This window comes from Felis catus, chromosome A1 (assembly GCF_018350175.1).
Source record: "Felis catus isolate Fca126 chromosome A1, F.catus_Fca126_mat1.0, whole genome shotgun sequence".
In the NCBI taxonomy this organism is placed as follows: Eukaryota; Metazoa; Chordata; class Mammalia; order Carnivora; family Felidae; genus Felis; species Felis catus.
Window position 1 is genome coordinate 210,400,603 of NC_058368.1, and position 24,731 is coordinate 210,425,333.

A 24,731-nucleotide genomic window follows, 5' to 3' on the forward strand; every position below is an offset into this window, starting at 1 on the left:
GTTGTTTAGATTTTATTAAAAACAAATGTTTTTTTACTGTGAAAATTTCTTCTAAGATATTTATTGTAGTAAAATATACACAGCATAAAATTGATCACCAAACATTTTGTTTTGGACAGTTTAGTGACTTTAAGTACATTCACATTGTTGTGCAACCATCACTCTAGAACATTTTCATCATCACAAACAGGAACTCTGTACTGATTATATATATATATATATAACTGCCAAATACCCTTTGCCTGAAGCCCTTGGTAACCACTACTGTACCTTACTTCTCGAAAAATTTGGCTATTCTAGTTATTTCATTTAAATAGAAATATACATTATCTGTCTCTTTGTGTCTGGCTCATTTCACTTTGTATCATGTCTTTAAGACTCATTCATGTTGTTGTATGGATCACAATCTCTTTCCTTTTTAAGGCTGAATAATGTTGCACTGTAAGTACATACCACATTTTGTTAATCCAGTCATCATCTGTCAATGGACATTTGCACTGTTTCCCCCTTTTGGATATTGTGAATAATGCTGTTGTGAAAGCTGCTGTAGAAATATGTCTCTGAGTGCCTACTTAAGACCATTTAAATCACTTTCTAGATTAGGTTCTTCATTCTTCAGTAAATATTATTTATATACATATCTCTTTGTATCTGCCTTGATGACAGACATGAATAAAGAACTGTAGTTTGTTGATGATAATGTGTCAGTGTAGTTAATCTTGATTTTGAAAATTGCAATTAAATTTAATTAAAATTTAAATGAAGTTATGTTAAATTAGAATTTCAGATTGATTAAAAAATAATTTCAGCAGGGGCACCTGGATGGCTCAGTCGGTTATGCATCTGATTTTGGCTCATGTCATGATCTTCTGGTTTGTGAGTTTGAGTCCTGCATTGGGCTTGCTGCTGTTAGCACAGACCCTGCTTCGGGTTGTGTCTCCCTGTGGCTCTGCCCATCCCCCACTGGTTCTCTCTCTCTCTCTCTCTCTCTCAAATAAAATAAAACTTAAAAAGAAAGCGTCTAGGGGAGCCTGGATGGCTCATTTGGTTGAGTGCCCAACTTCGGCTCAGGTCATGATCTCGCCGTCTGTGAGTTTGAGCCCCGAGTCAGGCTCTGTGCTGACAGCTCAAAGCCTGGAGCCTGCTTCGGATTCTGTGTCTCCCTCTCTCTCTGCCCCTCCCCCACTCATACTCTGTATCTCTCTCTGTTAAAAATAAGTAAACACTAAAAAAAATTTTTTAAATAAAAAAAAAAAAGAGTCTAGAGTTGAGTTTCTTTCAATATGCCCCCATCACGAACATTTCTGAGGCTTTGAAACAGCATATTCATTCTTTACTTCAGGAATAGAGCTTTACTAAACATCTGCAAATAGGGAAAACACATGATTGGGGTGTTATTTCTGACCTGCTTCCCATTTCAGTGTAAGGTAACATTTGTGTTTTTTTGAGGGGGGCTTTATTTGGAGGGCTTCTTTTGAAAGTAAACATATACTTAGGAAATGCTATGTGACTAGCACTGGGATCGATATTTTCACATTTACACCATCATTTAAACTGAAGCCTGATCTTTGATCCAAAGTAAATGTTTAACAGAGTGTTTGGAAAGCAAATGTGGGGATAAACTTTTGGAGGAAAAGTTCTTAGAATTTCTTCAAATTGAATCATCCAGAGGTGCTTCTTGGCCTGTGTGTAGACTTGTCTGTCTTCCCAACCTTAGGAAATAACACACCCAGTGTTATTTGTGCATGTGATGTATTGGTGGAGGGCTGTGTGGAATGCTTCTTGTTTTGTGACCTTCAGGTCACAATAACTGCCTTTGCTTTAGGAATTTATTTTCTTTTTTTAATTTAAAGTTTAGTTAGTTAATATACAGTGAAATATTGGTTTCAGAAGTAGAATTCAGTGATTTATCACTTATATACAACACCCAGTGCTCATCACAAATTCCCTCTTTAGTATACCCATCACCCATCTCCCACCCACCTCCCTCCATCAACCCTAATTGATTCTCTGTCGTTAAAAGTCTCTCCTGTGGTTTGTTTCCCTTTCTTCTCTTCCCCCCACCTCCCATATGTTAATCTGTATTCGTACTTAAATTCCACATATGAGTGAAATCGTACGGTATTTGTCTTTCTCTGATTGACTTATTTTGCTTACCATAATACATTCTAGCTGCATCCATGATGTTGCAAATGGTATGATTTCATTCTTTTTGATGGCTGAATAATATTCTTTTATATATGTGTGTGTGTGTGTGTGTGTATACACACACACACACACACACACACACACACACACACATTTGGGCTCTCTCCATAGTTTGGCTATTATTGATAATGCTGCTATCAACATCGGGGTGCATGTATGCCTTTGAATCAGTATTTTTGTATCCTTTAGGTAAATGTCTAACAGTACAATTGCTGGATCATAGGGTAGTTCTGTTTTTCATTCTTTGAGGAACCTCCATGCTGTTCTTCAGAGTGGCTGCACCAGTTTGCATTCCTACCGGCAGTGCAAGAGAGTTCCCTTTTCTCTACATCCTCCCCAACAGCTGTTGTTTCCTGTGTTGTTAGTTTTAGGTGTTCTGACAGTTGTGAGGTGGTATCTCATTGTGGTTTTGATGCGTATTTCTTTCCCTGATGATGAATGATGTTGAGCATCTTTTCATGTGTCTCTTAGCTATCTGGATGTCTTCTTTGGAAAAGTGTCTATTTATGTCTTCTGCCCATTTATTAACTGGGTTGTTTGGGTTTGGGGTTTTGAGTTTGGTACGTTCCTTAAAGATTTTAGATTCTAACCCCTTATCATATATGTTGTTTGCAAATATCTTCTCCCATTCTGTAGGCTGCCTTTTAGTTTTGTTGATTGTTTCCTTTGCTGGGCAGAAACTTTTATCATGAAGTCCCAATAGTTCATTTTTGCATTCATTTCCCTTACCTAACCATAAATCATTTGTTGAAGAGACTTTTTTTCCATTGGATATTCTTTCTTGTTTTGTCAAAGATGAGTTGACTACATAGTTGTATAATTGTGTCTGTTTTTGTGCCAGTACCATACCGTCTTGATGACTACCGCTTTGTAATATAGCTTGAAATGCAGAATCATGATGCCTCCAGTTTTGTTTTTTCCTTTTCAGGATTGCTTTGCCTATTTGGGGTCTTGTATAGTTTCATACAAAGTTTAGGATTGTTTGATCTAGCTCTGTGAAGAATGCTGGTAGTAGTTTGATAGGGATTGCAATCAATGTGTAGATTGCTTTGGGTAGCATAGACATTTTAGCAATATTTGTGCTTCCAATCCATGAGGATGGAATGCTTTTACATTTTATTGTGTCCTTTGCAATATCTTTTATAAGTCTTTATAGTTCTTAGAGTACAGATCTTTTACCTCTTTAGTTAGATTTATTCCCAGGTATCTTATTGTTTGTGGTGCAATTTTTAAAGGGTTTGATTCCCTGATTTCTCTTTCTGCTGCTTCATTATTGGTGTATACAAATGAAACAGATTTCTGCAGGTTGATTTAATATCCTGCAACTTTGCTGAATTCATGTATTAGTTTTAGCATTTTTTTGGTAGAGTCTTTCAGGTTTTCTACATAGCGTATCATGTCATCTGCAAATAGTGAAAGTTTGACTTCTTCCTTGCTCTATTTGTATGCCCTTTATTTCTTTTTGTTGTCTGACTGCTGAGGCTAAGACTTCTAGTCTATGTTAAATACTAATGGTGAAAGTGGGCATCCTTGTCTTGTTCCTGACTATAAGGGAAAGGCTTTCATTTTCTCCCCAATGAGGATGATATTAGCTGTGGATCTTTCATATATGGCCTGTATGTTGAGGTATGTTCCATCTATCCCTACTTTGTTGAGGGTTTTTCTTTTTTTTTTTTTATCAAGAATGAATGTTGTATTTTGTCAAATGCTTTTTCTGCATCTATTGAGAGGATCATATTGTGTATATTGTACCACATCTGCAGTCCAAGAATAAATCCCAGTTAATCATGGTGAATAACTCTTTTAATGCACTGTTGAATTTGATTTGCAAGTATCTTGTTGAGAATTTTTGAATCCAGTTTCATCAGGGATTTTGGCCTATAATTCTCCTTCTTAGTAGAGTCTTTGGTTTTGGGATCAAGGTAATGCTGACTTCATAGAATGAGTTTGAAACCTTTCCTTCCATTATATTTTTTGGAACAATGTAAGGAGAATAGACATTAGCTCTTCCTTAAATGTCTGGTAGAATCCCCCTGGGAAGCCATGTGGCCCAGGCCTCTTGTTTGTTGGAAGATTTTTGATTACTAATTGAATTCCTTTGCTTGTTATGGGCCTATTAAAATTTTCTATTTCTTTCTGTTTCAATTTCTGTAGTTTGTGCATTTCTAGGAATTGTCCATTTCTTCCAGATTGCCCAATTTGTTGGCATATAATTTTTATAGTATTCTCTTATAATTGTTTTATTATTGTTGTGTTGGTTGTGATCTCTCCTCTTTCATTCATGAATTTTATCTACTTGGATCATTTCTCTTTTCTTTTTGATAGATCTGGCTACGGGTTTATCAATTTTGTTTATTCTTTCAAAGAATGAGCTCTTAGTTTCTATAATCCATTCTACTGTGGTTTTTTTGTTTGTTTGTTTTTGTTTGTCTCTATATCATTTAGTTCTGTTCTAATTTTTATTATGTCCCTTCTTCTGCTGGCTTTAGGCTTTATTTGCTGTTCCTTGTCTAGCTCCTTTAGGTGTAAGGTTAGGTTGTGTATTTGGGACCTTTCTTGCTTCTTGAGAGAGGCCTGAATTGCAATATACTTTCCTTTTAGGACTGCCTTTGCTGCATCCCAAAGGGTTTGAACTGTCGTGTGTTCATTTTAATTTGCTTCCTTGTATTTTTTAATTTCTTCTTTGGAACACCTGGGTGGCTCAGTTGGTTAAGTGTCTGACTTCAGCTCAGGTCATGATCTCGCAGTTCATGGGTTCGAGCCCTGCATCTCAGAGCCTGGAACCTGATTTGAATTTTGTGTCTGCCTCTCTGTGTCTGCCCCACCCTCCCCATATTCTGTCTCTCTCAACAATAAATAAACATTAAAAAAAGAAAAAATAATTTCTTCTTTAATTTCCTGGTTAACCCATTCAGTTTTAGTAGGATATTCTTTACCTTCCATGTATTTGGGGGCTTTCCAAATTGTTTCTTGTGGTTGACTTTAAGTTTCATAGCATTATGATCTGAAAGTATGCATGGTATGCTGTTGATTTTTTGTACCTATTGAAGGCTGATTTGTGACCTAGTATATGATCTATTTTGGAGACTATTCCATGTGCACTTGAGAAGAATGTGTATTGTGCTGGTTTAGGATGAAATGTTCTGACTGTATCTGTTAATATATCTAAGAATTGTCCAGATATAAGTACATCCAGTCCAGTGTTTCATTCAAAGTCATTGTTTCCTCATTGCTTTTCTGATTTGATTGTGTGTTCATTGTTGTAAGTGTGGTGTTAAAGTCCCCTGCTATTACTGTATTATTATCAATAAGTTTCTTTATGTTTGTTATTAATGTATTGATTTATATATTTGGGTGCTTCCAGTTGGTGGTATAAATATTTACAATTATTAGATCTTCTTGAATGGCTAGACCCCTTAATTATGATACAATATCCTACATCATCTTTTGTTACAGTCTTTGTTTTAAAATAAAATTTGTCTGACACAAGTATGGCTACTCTGGCTTTCTTTTGACATCCGTTATCATAATAGATTGTCCTCTACCCCTTCATTTTCATCTGCAGGTGTCTTTAGCTCTAAAATGAGTCTGTCTTAGGTGCAGATAGATGGCTCTTATTTTTTTTTTATCCATTCTGATACCTTATGTCATTTTATTGGAGTACTTAGTCCTTTTACACTCAAAGTAATTATTGAAAGATATGAATTTAGTGCCATTATTTACTGGTAGAGTTGGTGTTTCTGGTGATGTTATCTGGTCCTTTGTAGTCTTTATTGCTTTGGCCTTTTTTTTTCTCCACTCAAAAGAGTCCCCCTTAAAGTTTCTTGCAGGCCTGGGTTAGTTGGTCATGAACTCCTTTAGTTTTTGTTTGCCTGGGAAACTCTTTATTTCTCCTTCTTTTCTTAATGACAACTGTTATGGATAATGAATTTTTTGGCTGCACATTTTTCCCATTCAGCACAATGAATATTTCCTGCCCCTCCCTTCTGGCCTCCCTTTCAGTGGACAGGTCTGCTGCTAACCTTATGTGTCTATCCTTGTTGGTTAAGGACCTTTTGTCCCTAGTTGCTTTCAGAATTCTCTCTTTATCTTTGTATTTTGCAAGTTTCACTAGGATATGTCATGGTGTTCACCTGTTTTTGTTTATTTTGCGGGGAGTCTGTGTGCCTCTTGGACTTGAATACCTGTTTCCTTCCCCAGATTAGGGAAGTTCTCAGCTAAAATTTGTTCAAATAAACCTTCTCGTCCTCTTTCCTTCTCTTCTGGGAGTACTGTGGTATGGATATTATTTCATTATACAGAATCACTAAGATTCCTAAGTCTCCCCTTGCGATCTAATGGTTTTCCTTCCCTCTTCGTTTCAGCTTCATTATGTTTCATAGTTTTATATTCTGTCACCTATTCTTTCCTCCATGTCTTCAATCCTCATCGTGACTGCATCCACTAGATTTTGCATCTCACTTATAGCATTTTTAAATTTCAGCCTGGCTAGTTTTTAAGTCTTTTATCTCTGAAGCAAGGGTTATTCTAATGTCTTCTATGCTTTCTTCAAGCCGAACTTGTAATCTTATGACTGCTGTTCTCAATTCTTGATCAGATATATTGCTGATATCTGTTTTGAGCAAGTCCCAGGCTGTGATTTCTTCTTGACCTTTCTTTTGGGGAGGATTCCTCTGTGTTGTCATTTTGGCTAAGTTTCTGTGTTCTGCATGTTTTCAAAGCTTGTTATGTTTCCTGCACCTGAGAATAATGCTCTATTAAAAAGGGGTCATAGGGGCACCTGGGTGGCTTAGTCGGTTGAGCGTCTGACTTTGGCTCAGGTCATGATCTTACCATTCGTGAGTTCGAGCCCTGAGTCGTGCTCTGTGCTGACAGCTCAGAGCCTGCTTCGGATTCTGTGTGTCTCCCTCTCTGCCTCTTCCCTGCTCATGCTCTGTCTCTCTCTGTCTCTCAAAGATGGATAAATGTTAAAAAAAAAACTTCAAAAAAGGGGGTTATACACTGTCCAGTGTCTGGCACTTCAGGAAGTATCTCTGGTGTACACTGTGCACTCTGCTATTGAAATTTGGCTGCTATTTCCCACTGGCCGGTCCTCCACCGAGGTCCTCCTTGCTTGCAGTGGTGACTGTTTGGATCTTTTACTTGGTGTGCTTTGATTAGTTTGTTAATATGAGCCTGGAAAAATAGAAGGAAAAAAGCCTGATTCCAAAAAAAGAGAAAAGGAAAAGGAGTGAAAAAAAACAAATGATCAAAAAACTACAAGCCTGATTCTAAAGAAAAAGAAAGAAAGAAAGAAAGGAAAAAAAAGTCTGATCCAAAAAGAAAAACAAACAACAAACAACAACAACAACAACAACAACAAAAACAGAGAGAAAAAAGGAAATGAAAGAAAAGAAAACTAACAAACTAAGAAGAAACTGCAAGCCTGACTCCAAAACAAAGAAGGAAGAAAAAAAAAAGTGAAAAAAGAAAAAAAAAATTAAGCCTGGTCCTAGTATCACCAGAACTGCAGGTGTCATTTTGAAGCACTTGATTTTCAGTACACTTGGTGCATGTGAGGTGCTGCCTTTGCTGGTCTTCTGGTGGAGAGGCCCATTGTGTTGGTTCAGAGTCAGTTTGCCCCAGTAAATAAGCTTGTGCCTCATGCGGGGGTTGGGAGGGGAATGGGAAGGAGGAATTTGTTGTAAGGGAGTCTTGCCTCCCCTAGGGTCTGACCTCAATACGGCTGTGTTTGAAGGACAAAGAGAGCCCAGGATCTCCTTATGTCTATGCCATCTTAACTCCTCCTGTATTGTAACATTTGAACCGTTTATTAACTCCTTCTTTGGACATATTTCCCTATCTTGTTAATTTATTTACTACTTTAATAAAGAAATGAAATTACAAGCACTAAAAAGCAAAGATCTTCAATATTCGCATGTGCTGCTGCTCCAACCAATATCTGGCATTATAATTGGGTTACCAATACAGGCTGGAAAAATATTAAGAAGTATGATAGAATAAGTACAGATTATCTTGAACATACTATTGGTAGAACATACAGCAGCAAGTACGTCTTGAACATACTATTGGTAGAAATGTGGATGTTAGAACACTTTGGCAATCTATACAAACAACAAATCATTAAGTCTTGCACCTGAATATAATGTAATGTTATATGTCAATTGTATCTTATTAACAAAGGTAAAAACTCTGCTAATGAGGGTGAAGAAGGAAGAGAGGAGCATGGTAGAGAAAATCTACATTGTCTTAGACAATATGTAAATCACCATAAACACACTTCTGGTAAAAATATAGATGTTAAGGATGTCTTGCTTCTTATAATAAAATGTGAAAGGAAAGAGATAAATTGAAAGAAGAACTATTAAGCATAAAGGAATGAGGACTTCATGATTTTGGAAACTCTCACCCTACCCAGATTGCAAAAGATTCTAAAATTAGGGGATTGAATGTGAGGAAAGAGAAAGTGTGGCTGGATAATCTCTTCCTATTTTCTCTAAATAGGTCATAATATTTAGTCTAATAAAGCTCTTTAAATATTAGGTGTGTGATTCAGTGGGTCTCTTCAGCCACATTGACTGACACCAATAGTGGAGATGGAATTATTTTTAAAGATCTGTGGAGGACCTCCTGTTCAGAGGAGTGAATTCCATGACATAACCAGAAGATCCAGAAGGTACTTGAGAATTTTATACCGGGATAAACACTGACAGTTTGGATTGAAAAGGACAGAGAAAGAGTGACTTGAAAGAAGCCCACTGAACTCCCCCAAATTAAGAAACATGCCCATAAACTATCCAGCTGAAAACTTGTGCTACCTTTCATGACGAACAAATGAAAACTCTTGAGTTTGAGGCAGTGAACCCAGAGGGCAGAACTTCTAGCTTACAGGGCTGAATTCTAATTCACAGCAGATTATTTACAGTTTTTAAACTTAACATTGTCTTCCCAGTTAGATATCAACATTTCATAGGTCCAGAGACCTACGACAGGTCCATTTTCCTGTCATTTTCTTCTATTTTGAATGATAATGTCTGCAACTGGCATCTTAATATTCCTTGGGAGCAGATAAACTTCTTTCCTAATATCATAGGTCCACAGGTAGAGAAACTTTGTTTTTGGATGGATCATATCCAGACTGTCCCACCCACACTTGATTGAATTATTTGGATAATATAAGTTGAGACATTTGAGCTAATGATATTTAGATGAGATTTTGAATTATGAATTGATGATGTGAAGGATTGAGACTTGTTGGACTGTTGGGTGTGGTGAATGTAATTTTTATGTGATATTTACATGGGAGTTTGATGTCCAGAGAGCAGAACATGGTGGTAGAAGATGATGCCCCCACCCAAAGATATGCTGTACTCTTTTGAACCAGTGAATATGCTACCTTTCATGGCAAGGAGACTTTGCAGATGTGATTGATATAAGGATTTTGAGATGGGGAGATTATCTTGGATTATCCATTTGGGCTCTATATTATTATAGGAGTCCTTCTAAAAAAAAGAGGAGATGATAAGAGAGTAAGAGTAGGAAATGTGATGATAGAAGGGAAAGGCAGGTAATGGATGATGTCATTGCCAGTTGAAAGGAGGCCATGAGCCAAGGAATGAAGGCAACCACTAAAAGATGGAAAAGACCAGAAAATGGATTGTCCTTTTGAGCCTCCCAAAGGAATTCCTGGCCTCCCCACACCATACTTTTGTCCTAGGGAGACCCATTTTGTATTTCTGATCTCCAGAACTATAAGATAATACATTTGTTTTGTTTTAAGCAACTAGGTTTATAGTAATTTATTACAGCAGCAAGTAGAGATTAATACTGCTATCCAAGTGGTCTAGCCAACTCCAGGAAGAATGGGAAGATGTTGCCAAAGCCTTTATAATGAAGGCAAATATGGGGGTCACTAATGGCAGTGCCTGTTGTATTGCAATTTGGACAGATTCTAGATCTTTATGATATTGGCCTTACTCAAAATGGGCTGATTTTCAAAAACAAGCATAAATAGATTTAAGGAAAATGTATGAATCAGAAATCTATTGTCTCCAGATTGCACAAAGGCTTAAGAGATGTTGGATTTGTTGAGATATTGTGCTGTTGTGAGTCATCGGTTTTTGTTTCATAGTGTCATCAATCAGGAGGCCTTAGCTTATCAAATAATGCCCAAGAAAGCTTATGAAATAATTCCCAGGAATTTAACTGAGATCCTAGGCCTTGAGACTTATGTGAGGTAATGGCCCATCCCTTTATGTGAACTCCTTTGAGAATGTTTCTCAATCCTGATGAGTATGTCAAATGAATCTATTCAGGGCAGGATATTGTCAATATAATGTCCTACCTGTGCTCCTGGGGAAAGTTGGATGTGGTTAAGATCTTGCCAATAAAGATTGTGGCCAGGGGCGCCTGGGTGGCTCTGTCGGTTAAGCGATGACTTTGGCTCAAGTCATGATTTCGCAGTTCCTGAGTTCAAGCCCAACGTCTGGCTCTATGCTGACAGTTCAGAGCCTGGAGCCTGCTTCAGATTCTGTGTCTCCCTCTCTCGCTGCTCCTTCCGCACTCCTTCTCTGTCTGTGTGTCTCAAAAATAAATACGTTAAAAAAATTAAATTAAAAAGTAAATTAAAAAAAAGATTGTGGCCAATGGTAGGACCATTGAAATACCCTATGGACAACTAGTTAAAGGTCTACTGTGTCCCTTCCAAGGTGAAGGCAAACTGACATTGAGAACCTGTTGACATAGATACTGAACAGAACATATTAGCCAAAAGTATGATTGCAAAATACAGTGAAACCTTGTATTGCGAGTAATTGTTCTGTGAGCATGCCACAAGAAAAGCAAACAGTTCTAATAAAATTTGACTTGATAAATGAGCAGTGTCTTGCAATATGAGTATTATGTGATGCAGAACATCAAGTGATCACAACTGAGCCAATGGTTCTTGACATTTGCTTTGATATACAAGTGCTTTGTATTACAAACATGTTTCCAGAACAAATTATGCTCACAAACCAAAGTGTTACTTATTTGCCAGTACATACTTGGATAGCAGTAATTTCACTAAGATTGGGCTTGTTAGTTTTAGTGTGTAGGACTATGCACTAATGTATCACTGGTTTACACACAGTTTGTTTGAATGTTATGACTGATGAAAGCTCGCATACATAAGAGAGTATGAAATTTTTATTTCTCAAATAGTAAGGCATGTTTTTTTGGAAAAGTAGGACAGGCTCCTAAGCAAATCTGAAATATGGCTTTCTAGAGGCTGGAGGGATGACTAGTTTGAGTTTTTATTGTGAGTAGAGAGTTGGGATGTGTTGAGGGCTCCCCCTCATTGGCCTTCCTTGCATGGTTTGAAACTCCCACTAGGGTCAAGAGAGGGACCATGCGGACTCTCTTACTAGTTTGCCCAGGTGAAGAAGCATAAAAGAGGGCATGGGAGATAGGGCTTGACAACTGTCAGCAGTCAAACATCAAAAGTGGACTCAGACTTCTTATTACACATGGGTATATGGGAGAAACCATGTTGGTAAGTAGAGGTACAGCGGTCTAGTATTTTATAGAAGCTTTTTAGTACTTTTTACTGAATCAAAAAACTATTTGGATTTATCACTCTATATAATGAAAATGAGTTTTTCTAAAACAGAAGGAGCAGAGGCTCTGGAATCAAACAGACCTGTACTGAAATACAAAGACTGTACTTCCTATGTGTGCAACCTTGACAAATTGTCTTAACTTCAATTCACATTGTTTTCTGACCTGTAAAATAGGACAAATAGCTATGCCTTATGGAGGCTTTAAATGGAAGCTTCTATAACTTTAAATTGAAAAACACTCCTCAATCAGTGTAAGATTCTCCATAATCTATGGAGAATTAATCATTTTATAAGATTAAATGAATGAGAATGCAACCAAACCATACAAAAATATATCAAAAGGCAAACATTCTATAAATATAGAATTATTTAAGCAAACACATGATGATATTATCATGCTAATGTTAATCCATGGTTTGTGGCATATTTCACATTTTTAACCCATGGGTGTTTTCTAGATTTTAAAGAGAAGGAGATATCATACCAAGTTATCCCTTGGCTTCCACCTGAAGACTGTAACAAAGGATTGAAGAATAATTTTGATTTTTTTATTGAAGAAGCTTTGGGTGGCAGGTAATTGTTATGTCTTTGAACCAAAGAGTCACTATTTTAGCAATACAAATGAATGGATGGATGCCTGGATGCTTGGACTGTAGACGTAAGACAGGGATGGACGGATGGGTGGGTGGATGAAGGAATAAACGATGAGTGGATAGTTAGGGAAACAAGTATTTACACCAATTCATCCAGTGCAGTCACTCGAGATTCTTCTTTGCTGTGTACTGTGCCTCTTCCATGAATGGATTTCTGTAGCAAGTAGAGGTTGATCTTTCTGGGACTTCCTTTCAATACCTCTCTTACAATCTTTGTTTATAACCTCCCCACCACAAAAGCACAGGTACCTCAACCTCTCACTGTTGATAGGGAAATGAGAGCCACTTACTTTTCCTCCTTTTCTTCACACATATTCTAGTATTGGAAGGAAGAATTATGAACACTGGTTTTGTACTAGTTGAACATCTGGCTATGTAAAGTCCATTTATTTATTTATTTATTTATTTATTTATTTATTTATTTATTTAATTTTTGGCCTTGTAAGGTCTTTTTAAAAATGCAATGAACCTCGTGCAAAATAAGACATGAGTCCTTTGTTTCATCTGAATGGAAAGGAGCACATAACTGCTTAATCTTAGACATTAATGTGGAAAGACAAACATCCATTCCTAACTTAATTATAGTGGCCTTGCCTTCTTTCTATCTGAAAATTCTACTTACTAGTGTAGGTCTTGCTTACATTTGACTTTTCTCATAAAGTCTTTTTTCCTCCCTCAACTGGGAGACCACAGTCCTTCCTGTCTAGAACTGATCTAATCTATTCATTTGATACTTAGTCTATATAATCTTGTGCTGTTAATTATATTAAATATAGGCTTTGTCTCTTTTCCATTCATTTAATATTTTTGTAAACAGGCATGGGTAACCATGGATTCTTAAACATTGTTTTCTATTTATTAGCTTAATTTTAAGCATGCTTAATGAGCTATATCTGGAAATTTTTACAGCACTATTGTAAGTATCTACAATATCTGGTTATCATTCCTTTGCTATGTGAAATCTCCAAAAAATGCATAGCAGAGGAGGATTTTAGCCAGTCACTTCCACTGTGTAACTTGAAGTTAATTTTAAATGTCAGGAAGAGTTCTGTATATTGCTAAAAAGTTCTCTACCTCTGAACCTTCTCCATGTGGGGTGCACTGGTACAGTACACTTAAAGGGATGCCAGGGTGTTGATTCTCTTGGTCCTGCATGTAGCCAGCAGGATGTCTTGAGCTCTTTCACCTGTTAACTCTGATACCTTAAAGTACAGATGGACATCATTATCTATTTCCCTGTAGATTATTCAAGCAGGAAGTAAACAATCATATTCTATATAGGCAGTTACCGGAAAGCATTTTAAGGAGATTAGCTCCTGGAATATTCCCATGGGAAAAGTCTTAATTACATGTTTGTACTCGTTGTCATTATCTTCTCTGGACACCTCAACCTACACTGAAGTAGACAAGCCAATAATATGTTTAGTATTAATCAGGCTTTCCTTTTCTTTTCTTTTCTTGCATTGCTTAACTTTTAGGCATAGAAATGTGGAATTCCCATTTTTGCTGTGTTTTGGGTTCTATATGATAAAATGATCCCTTGTGTGAGGTGATCTCTCACATTCAGATTATACAATGATTTTTAAAAATAGCCTATATGGTCAATATTTATGGAACTGTGTCATCAAGTGACTTCCACTGTTTGAGTAATCATCAGGTAAAAAAAAGTTTATGAGAATATTACAGAGTTTATCAAATAGAAAGAGATATGTGAAATTTGCATGGTCAGAGAAAGTTCCTAGACCAGAAAGTCCACCAGTGGCAATTAGTTTTCAGATAACACAATTCAGTTGTGCCAAATGGATTTCAAGATATTGAAAGAGAACATGAGTGGGGGAAAGGCAGAGTGAGAGGGGGACAGAGGATCTGAAGCAAGCTCTGCAATGACAGCAGCAAGCCTGATGTGGAGCTGAAAATCAAGCACCCTGAGATCACGAATTGAGCCAGAGTCTGAGGCTCAACTACTGACCCACCCAGGCATCCCATGTGTTTTTTAAATAAACTGGAACAGAGAGTGCTTGAGATTTAGATGAGGGAGAGAAGAGGAGGGGAGGAAGGGAACCCTCTCAAGAGCAGAACATCTGCTCAGAGTACCTGAGATGATGGTACTAATGGGCAGTGGTGGAATAGGTGGGCTGCTGCTAGGTGTGGTCTTGCTTATCTGGGATATTTTCTTTGTAGCCCAAGATTCTTTTATGTATTGTGGAATTAACACATCCAATGATTGTTTACCGTTTTTCTCTTTCTTATAGATACACATTTGGAAAACTCTTAAAATTTATGGAACAAGTAGGGCTTCAGTGCAGCCATTTTCTAAGGAGAAGTGATATCATGGATTCCTTAAAGAGTGAGAACTTTGACCTAGTGATAGTTGAAAATTTTGACTACTGTCCTTTCCTGGTTGCTGAAAAGCTTGGAAAACCATTTGTGTCCATTCTCTCTTCCTCGTTTGGTGCTATGGATTTTGGACTACCAAACCCTCTGTCTTATGTGCCAGTATTGCATTCTTTGCTAACGGACCACATGGACTTCTGGGGCCGAGTGAAGAATTTTCTGATGTTCTTTGATTTCACCATGAAGCAAAGGCAAATCCAGTCTGCATATGACAATACCATCAAGGAGCATTTCCCGGAAGACTCTAGGCCGGTTTTGTCTCATCTTCTGAAGAAAGCAGAGCTGTGGTTTGTTAACTCTGACTTTGCCCTTGAATTTGCTAGGCCCCTGCTTCCCAACACTGTGTATGTTGGAGGCTTAATGGCCAGACCTGTAACACCAGTACCACAAGTAAGTGAAACTGTAGCTCTCCATGTGGGCTTCATGCAGAGGTCTTCAGCACAGAGTTGGTGACTGCCCTGCCCGTGGAATCCTGGGAAGGAAGTAGGGTGAGGCAAGTAAGGTGCCTAGGACATGCTTTTTAAGGGAGTACTCATTTTTAGGGCCATGCAATGATGGTGTTAGGACTTGCACAACCCTGAGATTGAGGGCCTCCTTAAATGGTACACTGAGTGTCCTCTTTAGTCCTGGCCTTGGTAGGATAAGCTCTTTATTTTATTTTAATTTTACTATCTCTACATACAGCAAGGAGCTTGAACTCAGCACGCTGAGGTCAAGAAGAGCATGCTTTTCCAAATGAGCCAACCAGGCACCCTGGCATAAACCTTTTAAGAAGTTGATATTTTCATGTGCGTTTTGTATGATCATATGTATAGTAGCTATGTGGCAAGGATCCATTAAATGGGAGAATTGTTAAAAGAGGTGAGTTATGCTCAATGAAATGCACAACACTATGAGTGTGTAACCAAGGTAGGACTGGGTGGTAAGAACTGCAGACATCATCTCCAGCATCCTCAGCTGATCTTCTGATTTGTTTGATCTGGGGTTAGGCCTGGGCGTTGTAAATTGTGAAAACTGCTAAGTTGGTTTGAATCCATAAACTCAGACTACTGCAATAGAAGGTTTTTTTTTTTTTTTTTAATGCTTATTTAGAGAGAGAGAGAGTGAGAGAGAGAAAATGATCATGAGCAGGGTAGGGGGTGAGAGAGATGGAGACCAAGAACCCCAAGCGGGGTCTACACTGTCAGCACAAACCCCAAAGCGGGGCTCAAACTCAAGAACCATGAGATAATGACCTGAGCCAAAATCAAGAGTCAGACGCTTAAGCAACTGCACCACCCGGATGCTCCTCTGCCATAGAAGTTTTAATTTATTCTTATTTTTGTTTACTTATTTATTTTTCTGCAATAGAAGTTATTAAATGGGAGGGAGCTAAGATGAGTTGGCTTCCTTTTGCCTATCAGCACTGTGTTGCCATTTTATGCAATTTATCTTATATAATAACATCTTGCCACCTGGAAGGAAGTATGATGATCTCCATTTTTATAAAAGAGAAGACAGAGACTGAGGTGGTGTGTAAGTGACTTTCCCACTACCATTCACTGCAGAGCTGGGGAAAGCCCTGATGTGACCTGGGTCTTCTAGGTACCCAAGTGTCTATGCTTCCTCTACTGACCTTGTACTCAGTGAGCAGGGAGAGTTGGGGAATGATCCATGGACTAGATGGGCTTTGAGTTGGTGGTAGGGTTTTTTAGGGATGGAGCTCGGGAGGAAGGTGTTCCAGCTGGAGAGAACAAGTAGCTCAAAATGTTAAAGTAAAAGTAAGATAGGCATGGCTCTGGGTTCCCTTGGTGACTCTAGCTAGACTGGATCAGAATTCTCAATTGTGTAAATACAGCCAGGCCAGATTGCAGGAGACTTTACTTGATAGGAGGGTGGGTCTTAGTTATAGGGTAGGGGGAGGGAGTTGTTAAGCAAGAGCATAATGGCAGTAAGGGTTATAGTGGCTGTGAGATAGCAGAGGCTTTTTTCAAAAATGTTTCTCTATATTTTCCAGTTTTTAGATAATGGAGTTACGTGGCTTTTGTAATTAAAAAGAATGACAAAGCTGTTGTCAAAGTGGTCCTTTGAATGGTAAACCAGGCAATGTTATGCTAGATGGAATCAATCCAGGAATGAGGATCTAGAAGCTGAGGAAAGGGGGCTGCAGAAGTCCAGAGTCAGAGTCTGAAGAAACACTTGAAGCAAGAGTTGACAAAACTGTGTTAAGCCAAGATCACATCATTAAGTCACAGCCTTCCTTAAGAATTGCCTGAGGACTTTAAAAAGCAAGCTGCCATATTTCATTTTTTCTCATTGCCACGTAGTATTCCATTGTGTATATAAACCACAATTTCTTTATCCATTCATCAGTTGATGGACATTTAGGCTCTTTCCATAATTTGGCTATTGTTGAGAGTGCTGCTTCACAAAGTATCAGAGCAAAGCACTCTACATGGTGCATTGAGCCAGTGATCAGGAGCCTTCCTCCATTTCTTCCACTTCTTCTTATGCTACAGGCCTTCTCCCAGTTTCTTCAATCTAGCCTCAGACGTTGCAGCTCCCTCTGCTAGACCCTGACACCCCACTAGTATTTGTTCTTACACTACCATTTTCCGGTGGCCTTAGGAAATTCTCAAGTGACCATGTCTCCATTGACTTATGATGAGCAGTGGGTCTAGGATGGCCGTGACACAAAATCAAGCTTTTAAAGAAGAAAGATATTCTGACACAATGGGGATGAGCATCATGCAGAGGGTGCTGAGCTCCCCCAGGGGCTATGAGCTCTAGGAATGGCAGGAAGGTGTGTTCAGTAAATGAATGGCTTTCATTTCGTGGCTGCCTAGGTTTTCATGAACAACATTTTTCACGTCTTTTTCTTTTCTGAACTCTCTCCAGGAATTTGAGAATTTCATTGCTAAGTTTGGAGACTCTGGTTTTGTCCTTGTGGCCCTGGGCTCCATGGTGAGCACCTTTCAATCCCAGGAACTTCTCAGGGAGATGAACAGTGCCTTTGCTCATCTCTCTCAAGGAGTCATATGGAAGTATAAGCCATCTCACTGGCCCAAAGACGTCAAATTGGCAGCAAATGTGAAAATCGTGGACTGGCTTCCTCAGAATGACCTCCTGGGTAAGAACTGCCCAGGTCGGCTTCACCCGTCTCGTTTACATATTTTTAGATCTCGTCGGGCTCTGACCTCTAGTTGGGTAATCCCATTTGCTCTAGAAGGAGCTGCTGATACCTAAAGGTAAGTCTCCAAGAAGCAGGAATGGAATGGCCAGCTGGAGTTCTTGGGGAATCAGGCCCTACTCCCAATGAGATCAGGTGCCCAAATAGCCATCTCTCCTTCATTCTTTCTTTCCCAGGTGAGATATTGGTAGACATCAAAGTCACCTTGTCCTACTGCATTAGGTTTTACACAGGGTCACCCAAACACAGTCCAAAAGAACCTATGGATTCTAGAGAACACATACCAGAAGGATGTGGCCCTTGTATTTAGCGGCTTCATGAGTACCTGTTCTTCCACGTGCACTTACATATATCATACCACCCTCCCCCACATCTTTCTTAGCTATTGAAGTGTGAGCAATTCATACCTTCATAACATTAATACCAATAGTGTCTTTAGGATGTGCCAAAATACCTGAGTGCCAAGATGAACAACCTCATAGCTGGTTATTTGGTCCATTTTGTCTCTGGTACCAGAGAGTTCCCTCACCTCCCCCCCCCCCCCCCCCCGCCAACCCCCCCGCTAACCCCAGTAGTTTTTCTCTGTGCCCTGTGCTGCTTCTTTCAGACCCCTTACTTCCATAACCACTGACTGGATCAGAGGCTCATGACCAAGATAATGACTCAAAATACCCTGGAAAATTGAAGGAATAGATTCCCAACTCAACTTCTCAAATTTAATTATTTAAGCCTGGAGCAAGGCACATGATCCTCTTTTCAAAGAAGAGATAAGGAAATTCTGATGTACATTCAAGTTGGGTGACATAAGCTGAGATAAACTTTTCTTTTCAATAGTAATCTTATTTAGCTCTAAATAAGGTGGGCTAGAAATGCTAGAGATGGAAATACTCAAGTGTAGAATCTAGTCTCTGGTTTCAAGGGGCTACTCATGTGTTTGAGGAGACAATGCATACAGTGTCAATTTTACAATTGCCAAATAGATTATGATGTCAACGAATGTGTCAGGAATTCAGAGAAGAGGGAAATAAGTTGACAGGTAAGAAAAGAGCACTCAAGATCAAGAGAGAGACAGACACAGAGTCACAATGAAAAAAAAAAAACAGATGAGAGAAGCAAAGGGAGGCATTGAGCTGATAGAAAGATGTATGTATGTATGTATATATGTATGTATGTATGAATGTATGGATGGATGGACAGACAGAAGGGGATATATGTCTTGCTTAGCATTATTGTCTAGAGAGTTTCCTGGGTTCTGAGTCTTAGCTGGGTTCTGTCCAGGGCAAAGAATTTCTGTACAAGGGCAAGGCTTGTATATTAGTACATGCCCTTGGATACATCGTAAGCAAAATATCTTCAAATGGCTCCAACAGACCTTGAAATTCTCTTGGTATATTCTTCTGCCCTTCTTGCCTGCCCTGGTTTTCTCAAGCTTTTCATTCTGAAAATATTCATTCTGAAATATTGTGCTCTCTTTCTTATTTGAAACAGCTCACCCACGCATCCGTCTTTTTGTCACCCATGGTGGAATGAATAGCATCATGGAGGCCATCCAACATGGCGTGCCCATGGTGGGGATTCCCCTCTTTGGAGACCAGCCAGAAAACCTGGTCCGAGTAGAAGCCAAAAAGTTTGGTGTCTCTATCCCATTAAAGCAGATAAAGGAAGAGACCTTGGCTGTGAAGATGAAACAAGTCATAGAAGACAAGAGGTATGGAACTCTCTGGGCTTTTGGTCACTTAGGTTGAATGAAGACATCAAACACAAAGAGTACCATGTGGCTCTTTTTGCAATAAAAGCTGAAACTTCCAAGACATGGAATAATATGTGTGTGATGCTAACAGCTGACCTGTTTTCCCTGAGAGCAAGAGTAGAAAATTTAGGTTAGATGTTGAGAACAATTTGCACCTTATGGTTTTAAGCACCCTGTCCTACTTACACAGGACCTCTGAGAGGTCTAATGTTTATGGACTGCTTATAGTAGAATTCCAAGTGAGGCAGGTTGACTTTGTGTCCACCAGTATACTACACCGTTTCCTGTCTCAGGCCCTTTGTCAGTGCTGCTCCCTAAAACATCCTTCCTTCTCCTCTCCTGTCTTGAAGGACTGGCTCCTTCCCTGCAGTCAGGCTCATCTCCAATGTCCTCTCCTCAGAGAGGTGGTCTTTGTCTGACAGTCCTAAATGCACTCCTCTCCCACCCTCTTCAGTCATAATTCATTTTTCCTTAACAGTTGTCAGGATTAGTAACTACCCCATTTCTTTCTGTTTCGATTTATTTTGTGTCCCCCACACTAGAAAGTAGAGAGGAAGCTCCTCTGAAGGACCAAGTGTGTCTCTTGTTTTCCCCTGTGCTCCCAGGGCTTCGCACAGGGCCTGCCACAAAGTAAGTTGGGATGAATTTCTGTTAGGTGAGTCAGCAAAAGGGCCCATGATGTCTTAGGTAAAATTCCCATCCAGCACAATGGTCCCATGACCAATTTTATTCTTTCTTCCTTATAACCAAGAAGGCCTGAATGACTTAATGTTTCAAGGACACAAAGTGACTCAGCCCTTAGGACTTATCATACTACCTTGCACAAAGGAGGCCCCCAGGAGTACTTGTTAGATGACTGAAGAATCACTGAAGCTTGTGATTCTTAGCCCCAGAAAACTTATTAAGTTCCAGGGGTCAGATAACCTCAGACATTTCATTATATTGGGTATTTCATATGTAGCAAATGATCACTCAGAAGAATGAGCTTGTAAATTTCATTGGCTATTCAAAGACCTAGACTCGAAATGGCCATCATCTGCTGACCCTGATATGGAGTCATTGGGGCTGGGATGGTCCCTACACATTGTGTTTCAGGGCTGGGTATATAAAATGTGGAGCCCAAGTAAAATGGAAAGGTGGGCACCCTTGTTATAAAGATTAAGAATTTCAAGATGGTGACAGCATAGAATAAAGCAAGTGTAGGACCCATCTAAATGTGGGGTCCTGTCCAAATGTGGAGGCTGCAGCCCATGAAGCCAGTGCTGGCCAATATGATGCTCTGAAGAGGCAGAAAAGTTCAGGCCTCGTCCTGGGCTCCAGTCCATAGAGTCACATATGTCACCTAGCCCAGACGCCAGCACAAAATAGCTGCTTATTATACATATATATTGTATGTATAATATATATGTTACATGTATATATTATATATATTGTATGTATAATATATATGTCACATGTATATATTATATATATTGTATGTATAATATATATGTCACATGTATATATTATACATATATTGCATGTATAAAATATATGTTACATGTATATATTATGCATATATTGTATGTATAATATATATGTTACATATATATATATTATACATATATGTTGAATCCTGTATGTTAGTACACACACCTTGGATGCATCCCAAGCAGAGTATCTTTATAATGGCTCCAAAAGACTTTCAAATTCCTTTGATATTTCCTTCTGCCCTTACTACTTGCCCAGGTTTTCTGAAACTTTTCATTCTGGAAATTTTAATTCTGAATATTCTGCTCTCTTTCTTATTTGAAACAGCTTACCCACACATCCATGATATGTGTGTGTGTATTTTACATATATATATGTATGTATATGTACATACACACACACATATATACATACATATACATATATATGTATATGTACATGTATATGTGTGTGTGTGTGTGTGTGTGTATATATATATATATATATGATAACATCACATCTATAGTTTGTGATAAGCCTCCTTGGGTGGAGACTAGCCCTGATAGACTTAGTCATTTTTTTTTCTTTTTTTTATAGTTTAGCACATTTAGCATAGAGCATAGTCTTTGCATGGAGACACCAGTTTGAACTTTTCAGTAGAACCAGCTAGACTGTGGCAAGGCCAGGCCAGGCCAACAACTTTTCCTTGAAACTGAGTCTTCTGTGTGTGGAGGGAAGAGTGTGTGTGATACAAGGTCTCTAAGACTTCTGAGACCACCTGAGTAACACCCCACCTCTGTGTCTGCCAACAGGTACAAGTCAGCAGCAGTGGCCGCCAGCATCATCAGGCGCTCCCACCCCCTGACCCCTGCCCAGAGGCTGGTGCGCTGGATCGACCACATCCTCCAGACAGGGAGTGCGGCCCACCTCAAGCCCCATGCCCTGCAGCAGCCATGGCATGAGCAGTACCTGCTGGATGTCTTCTTGTTCCTGCTGGTGGTCACCCTGGGCACCCTGTGGCTCTGTGGGAAGCTGCTGGGCATGGTGGCCAGGTGGCTGTGTGGGGCCAGGAAGCTGAAGAGGGCCTGATGGGGGTGCAGCCTTGATGGGTGTTTGGGGAGCCACTGGTTCTAGAAGGCTTTCCCCAGCACAGGGCAGCCCTGGTGTCTTCCCCATATTGGCACCTGAGGGTGGCACACAAATTGCTCTTCACTGTTTGCTGCCTCTGTTTAAAAGTTCTTGTGAAACACTCTTGGGCATCTTTTAAAAAAAAATTGTGGTAATATGTACAGCACATAAAATTGACCGTTTTAGCCATTAAGTATAGAGTTTAGTGGCATTAGGCATTCTTGTTGTGGTGTAAACATTACTATCATCCAGTTCCAGAACGTTTCATCTTCCTTAACTCAGACTGCACTGATGAAATAATAACTGCCATACCACCCACATCCCAACCCCTGAAGCTCTTGGCAACCTCTGTTCTACTTTCTGTGTCTGTGAATTTGATCTTGGCTTCTTGACTTGCCTCTCATCAATCAAGTCCTCACTCAGACCCACACCTTCAGCAGACAGCCCCGCCTTCCACTGCACTCCACACTCCCTGTTTCCAGGCACAGCACCCTGCTTACTTCCTCCTGTTGTTCCCTGGAAAGGAGGTATGTGCAAAACTACCTTCAAAGAGCGAAGAAGCCATGAAACTGAAGAAAAAGACCAACAAGTCCAGCTTGATGACAAATGGTTTATTAAGGGGACATATGGACAGAAGCTTGTCCATCTCGTGGGACACCACAAGATGAGTCAATGTCCACAACCCCACCCCCTAACAGACCTGCTTTTATGGCCCTAAAGGCTGGTGAGCACTTTCTGGGGGGCTACCCAGGAGGAATCATATCCAGAGCAGATCCAGGAAGCTTTGCCTGGAGGGTTTACTCACAGGTGTAGTTAAACAAAAGAGAAGAATGGGGGGACAGGCTGTATTTAAGAGGCTTTAGGTCACAAAGCAGTCATCATAGTGGAATTTCTCAAGATGGCTTTTGTCTGGTTCATATACTCACTCTCTCAGAAACTTCTCAGTCCCTTTCCTTCTTTCTGTTCTTTCATTTTTCATGATGGCATAAGATCTTGGCCAGTTCTTCCATTTTGGGTTTTCCTCTTGCATCTTCTTCTCACCTCACCTCCAAGCTCAGGAAGCCTGGCCTCTGTTCTGCAGTTAGGCAGGGGTGACTCTCCCAGGACTCCACCTGTGGTCTCTGTCCCAAGTCAGTCCTGGGAGAGCACCTCCTTTGCTGGTCAGACCTGGAGGCTGTCTTTGGCCACAGCTGATGCTATGGTTTTCACTTCCCACAATTTCCTTCTCAAGTTTCCCACTCTTAAAAATGTAGTCACAGAGGAGTGCCTGGGTGGGTCATTTGGTTAAGCGTCCAACTTCAGCTCAGGTTATGATCATGTGGTTCATAAATTCGAACCCCTCGATGGGCTCTGTGCTGACAGCTCAGAGCCTGGAACCTGCTTCAGATTCTGTGTCTCCCTCTCTCCCTGCCCCTTCCCCACTCACAGTCTGTCTCTATCTCTGTCTCAAAAATAAATAAGCATTAAAAAAATGTAAAAAATGTAATCAACAATACCTCTAGTACAGAACCCGGACCTCTCTGTGAAGTTCTGAGGCATCCGGTCCAGTGACTATGGCAGTTCTGAGGACTTTGTTGATTTAAAAAAAAAACATAATCTTTGAAAAGGTAAGAAATATAAAAGATGATAAAATGAATGAGTAAAATTTGATGAGGAACAGAATATGTATACAGTTTCAAAATGTCTCCTTGCATCTAATTTCCTAATTATAGGGTAAAAAATACCAATGTTACAATCAAGATCTTGGTGAACACCACTTTAAATAAGCGTTAGAGTTATCTCTAATGATAGGACCATCTGACATCATGTGTTTCTCAGTGTGATTCACTGAGATGGAATCAACACCACCTTAGTAGTAGTCCCACCATGTCCCCTAGTAACTTGAAGTATAATGAGAAAACATCAGACAAACCCAACTTGGAATCCATCATACAAATAAGCAGCTTGTACTTTTTAAATCATCAATGACAAGAAAGACAAAGAATAGCTGAGAAGCAAATTCTTACTAAAGGAGATGATATAGACATGATAACTAAATGCAATGTGTGATCCTGGCTTGGTTCCTGCACCAGCAAATTCATTTCACAACATGGGATATTATTGGGACAATCGGATGTAATGAAGTAAGGTAAATAAAGTAGTGTGATTGCCTGTTTTAAAAAATTGTGTCTTCCTAAGCAGATTAATTTTTCCACTGGGAAGATATAATATCTGAGCAGAGGGTAACTGAAAGTGTATGACTGTAATCACATAGCTTCATACTATAGCACAAATACAGAAAGATTATGAAGGGAAAGAAATGGAATAAGGTTGACAGAGTTTACAAATCTTTCTAATAAATAATTTCAAACATTTATAAGAACAGAACTTCTTGCTGCCCA

At 39.3% G+C, this 24,731-nt stretch overlaps 1 protein-coding gene across 4 annotated transcripts in view; it reads left to right on the top strand.

Moving 5' to 3' along the window:
* LOC101099779 (UDP-glucuronosyltransferase 3A1) overlaps nt 1–24,704 on the top strand; it is a 31,590-nt gene extending 6,886 nt beyond the window's left edge. For 3 of the 4 annotated variants that reach the window (XM_045038124.1, XM_019811923.3, XM_019811925.3), the window contains exons 3-7: nt 12,266–12,380; nt 14,713–15,244; nt 17,732–17,963; nt 19,512–19,731; nt 22,035–24,704. In XM_045038124.1, coding sequence (XP_044894059.1) covers nt 12,266–12,380; nt 14,713–15,244; nt 17,732–17,963; nt 19,512–19,731; nt 22,035–22,311 — 1,376 coding nt within the window. In that variant the 3' untranslated portion in view covers nt 22,312–24,704. Of the gene's footprint in view, nt 1–12,265; nt 12,381–14,712; nt 15,245–17,731; nt 18,082–19,511; nt 19,732–22,034 lie in introns of those variants that run through there. The other variant, XM_045038128.1, reaches the window with a different exon arrangement.
* Nucleotides 24,705–24,731: the final 27 nt, after the last annotated feature.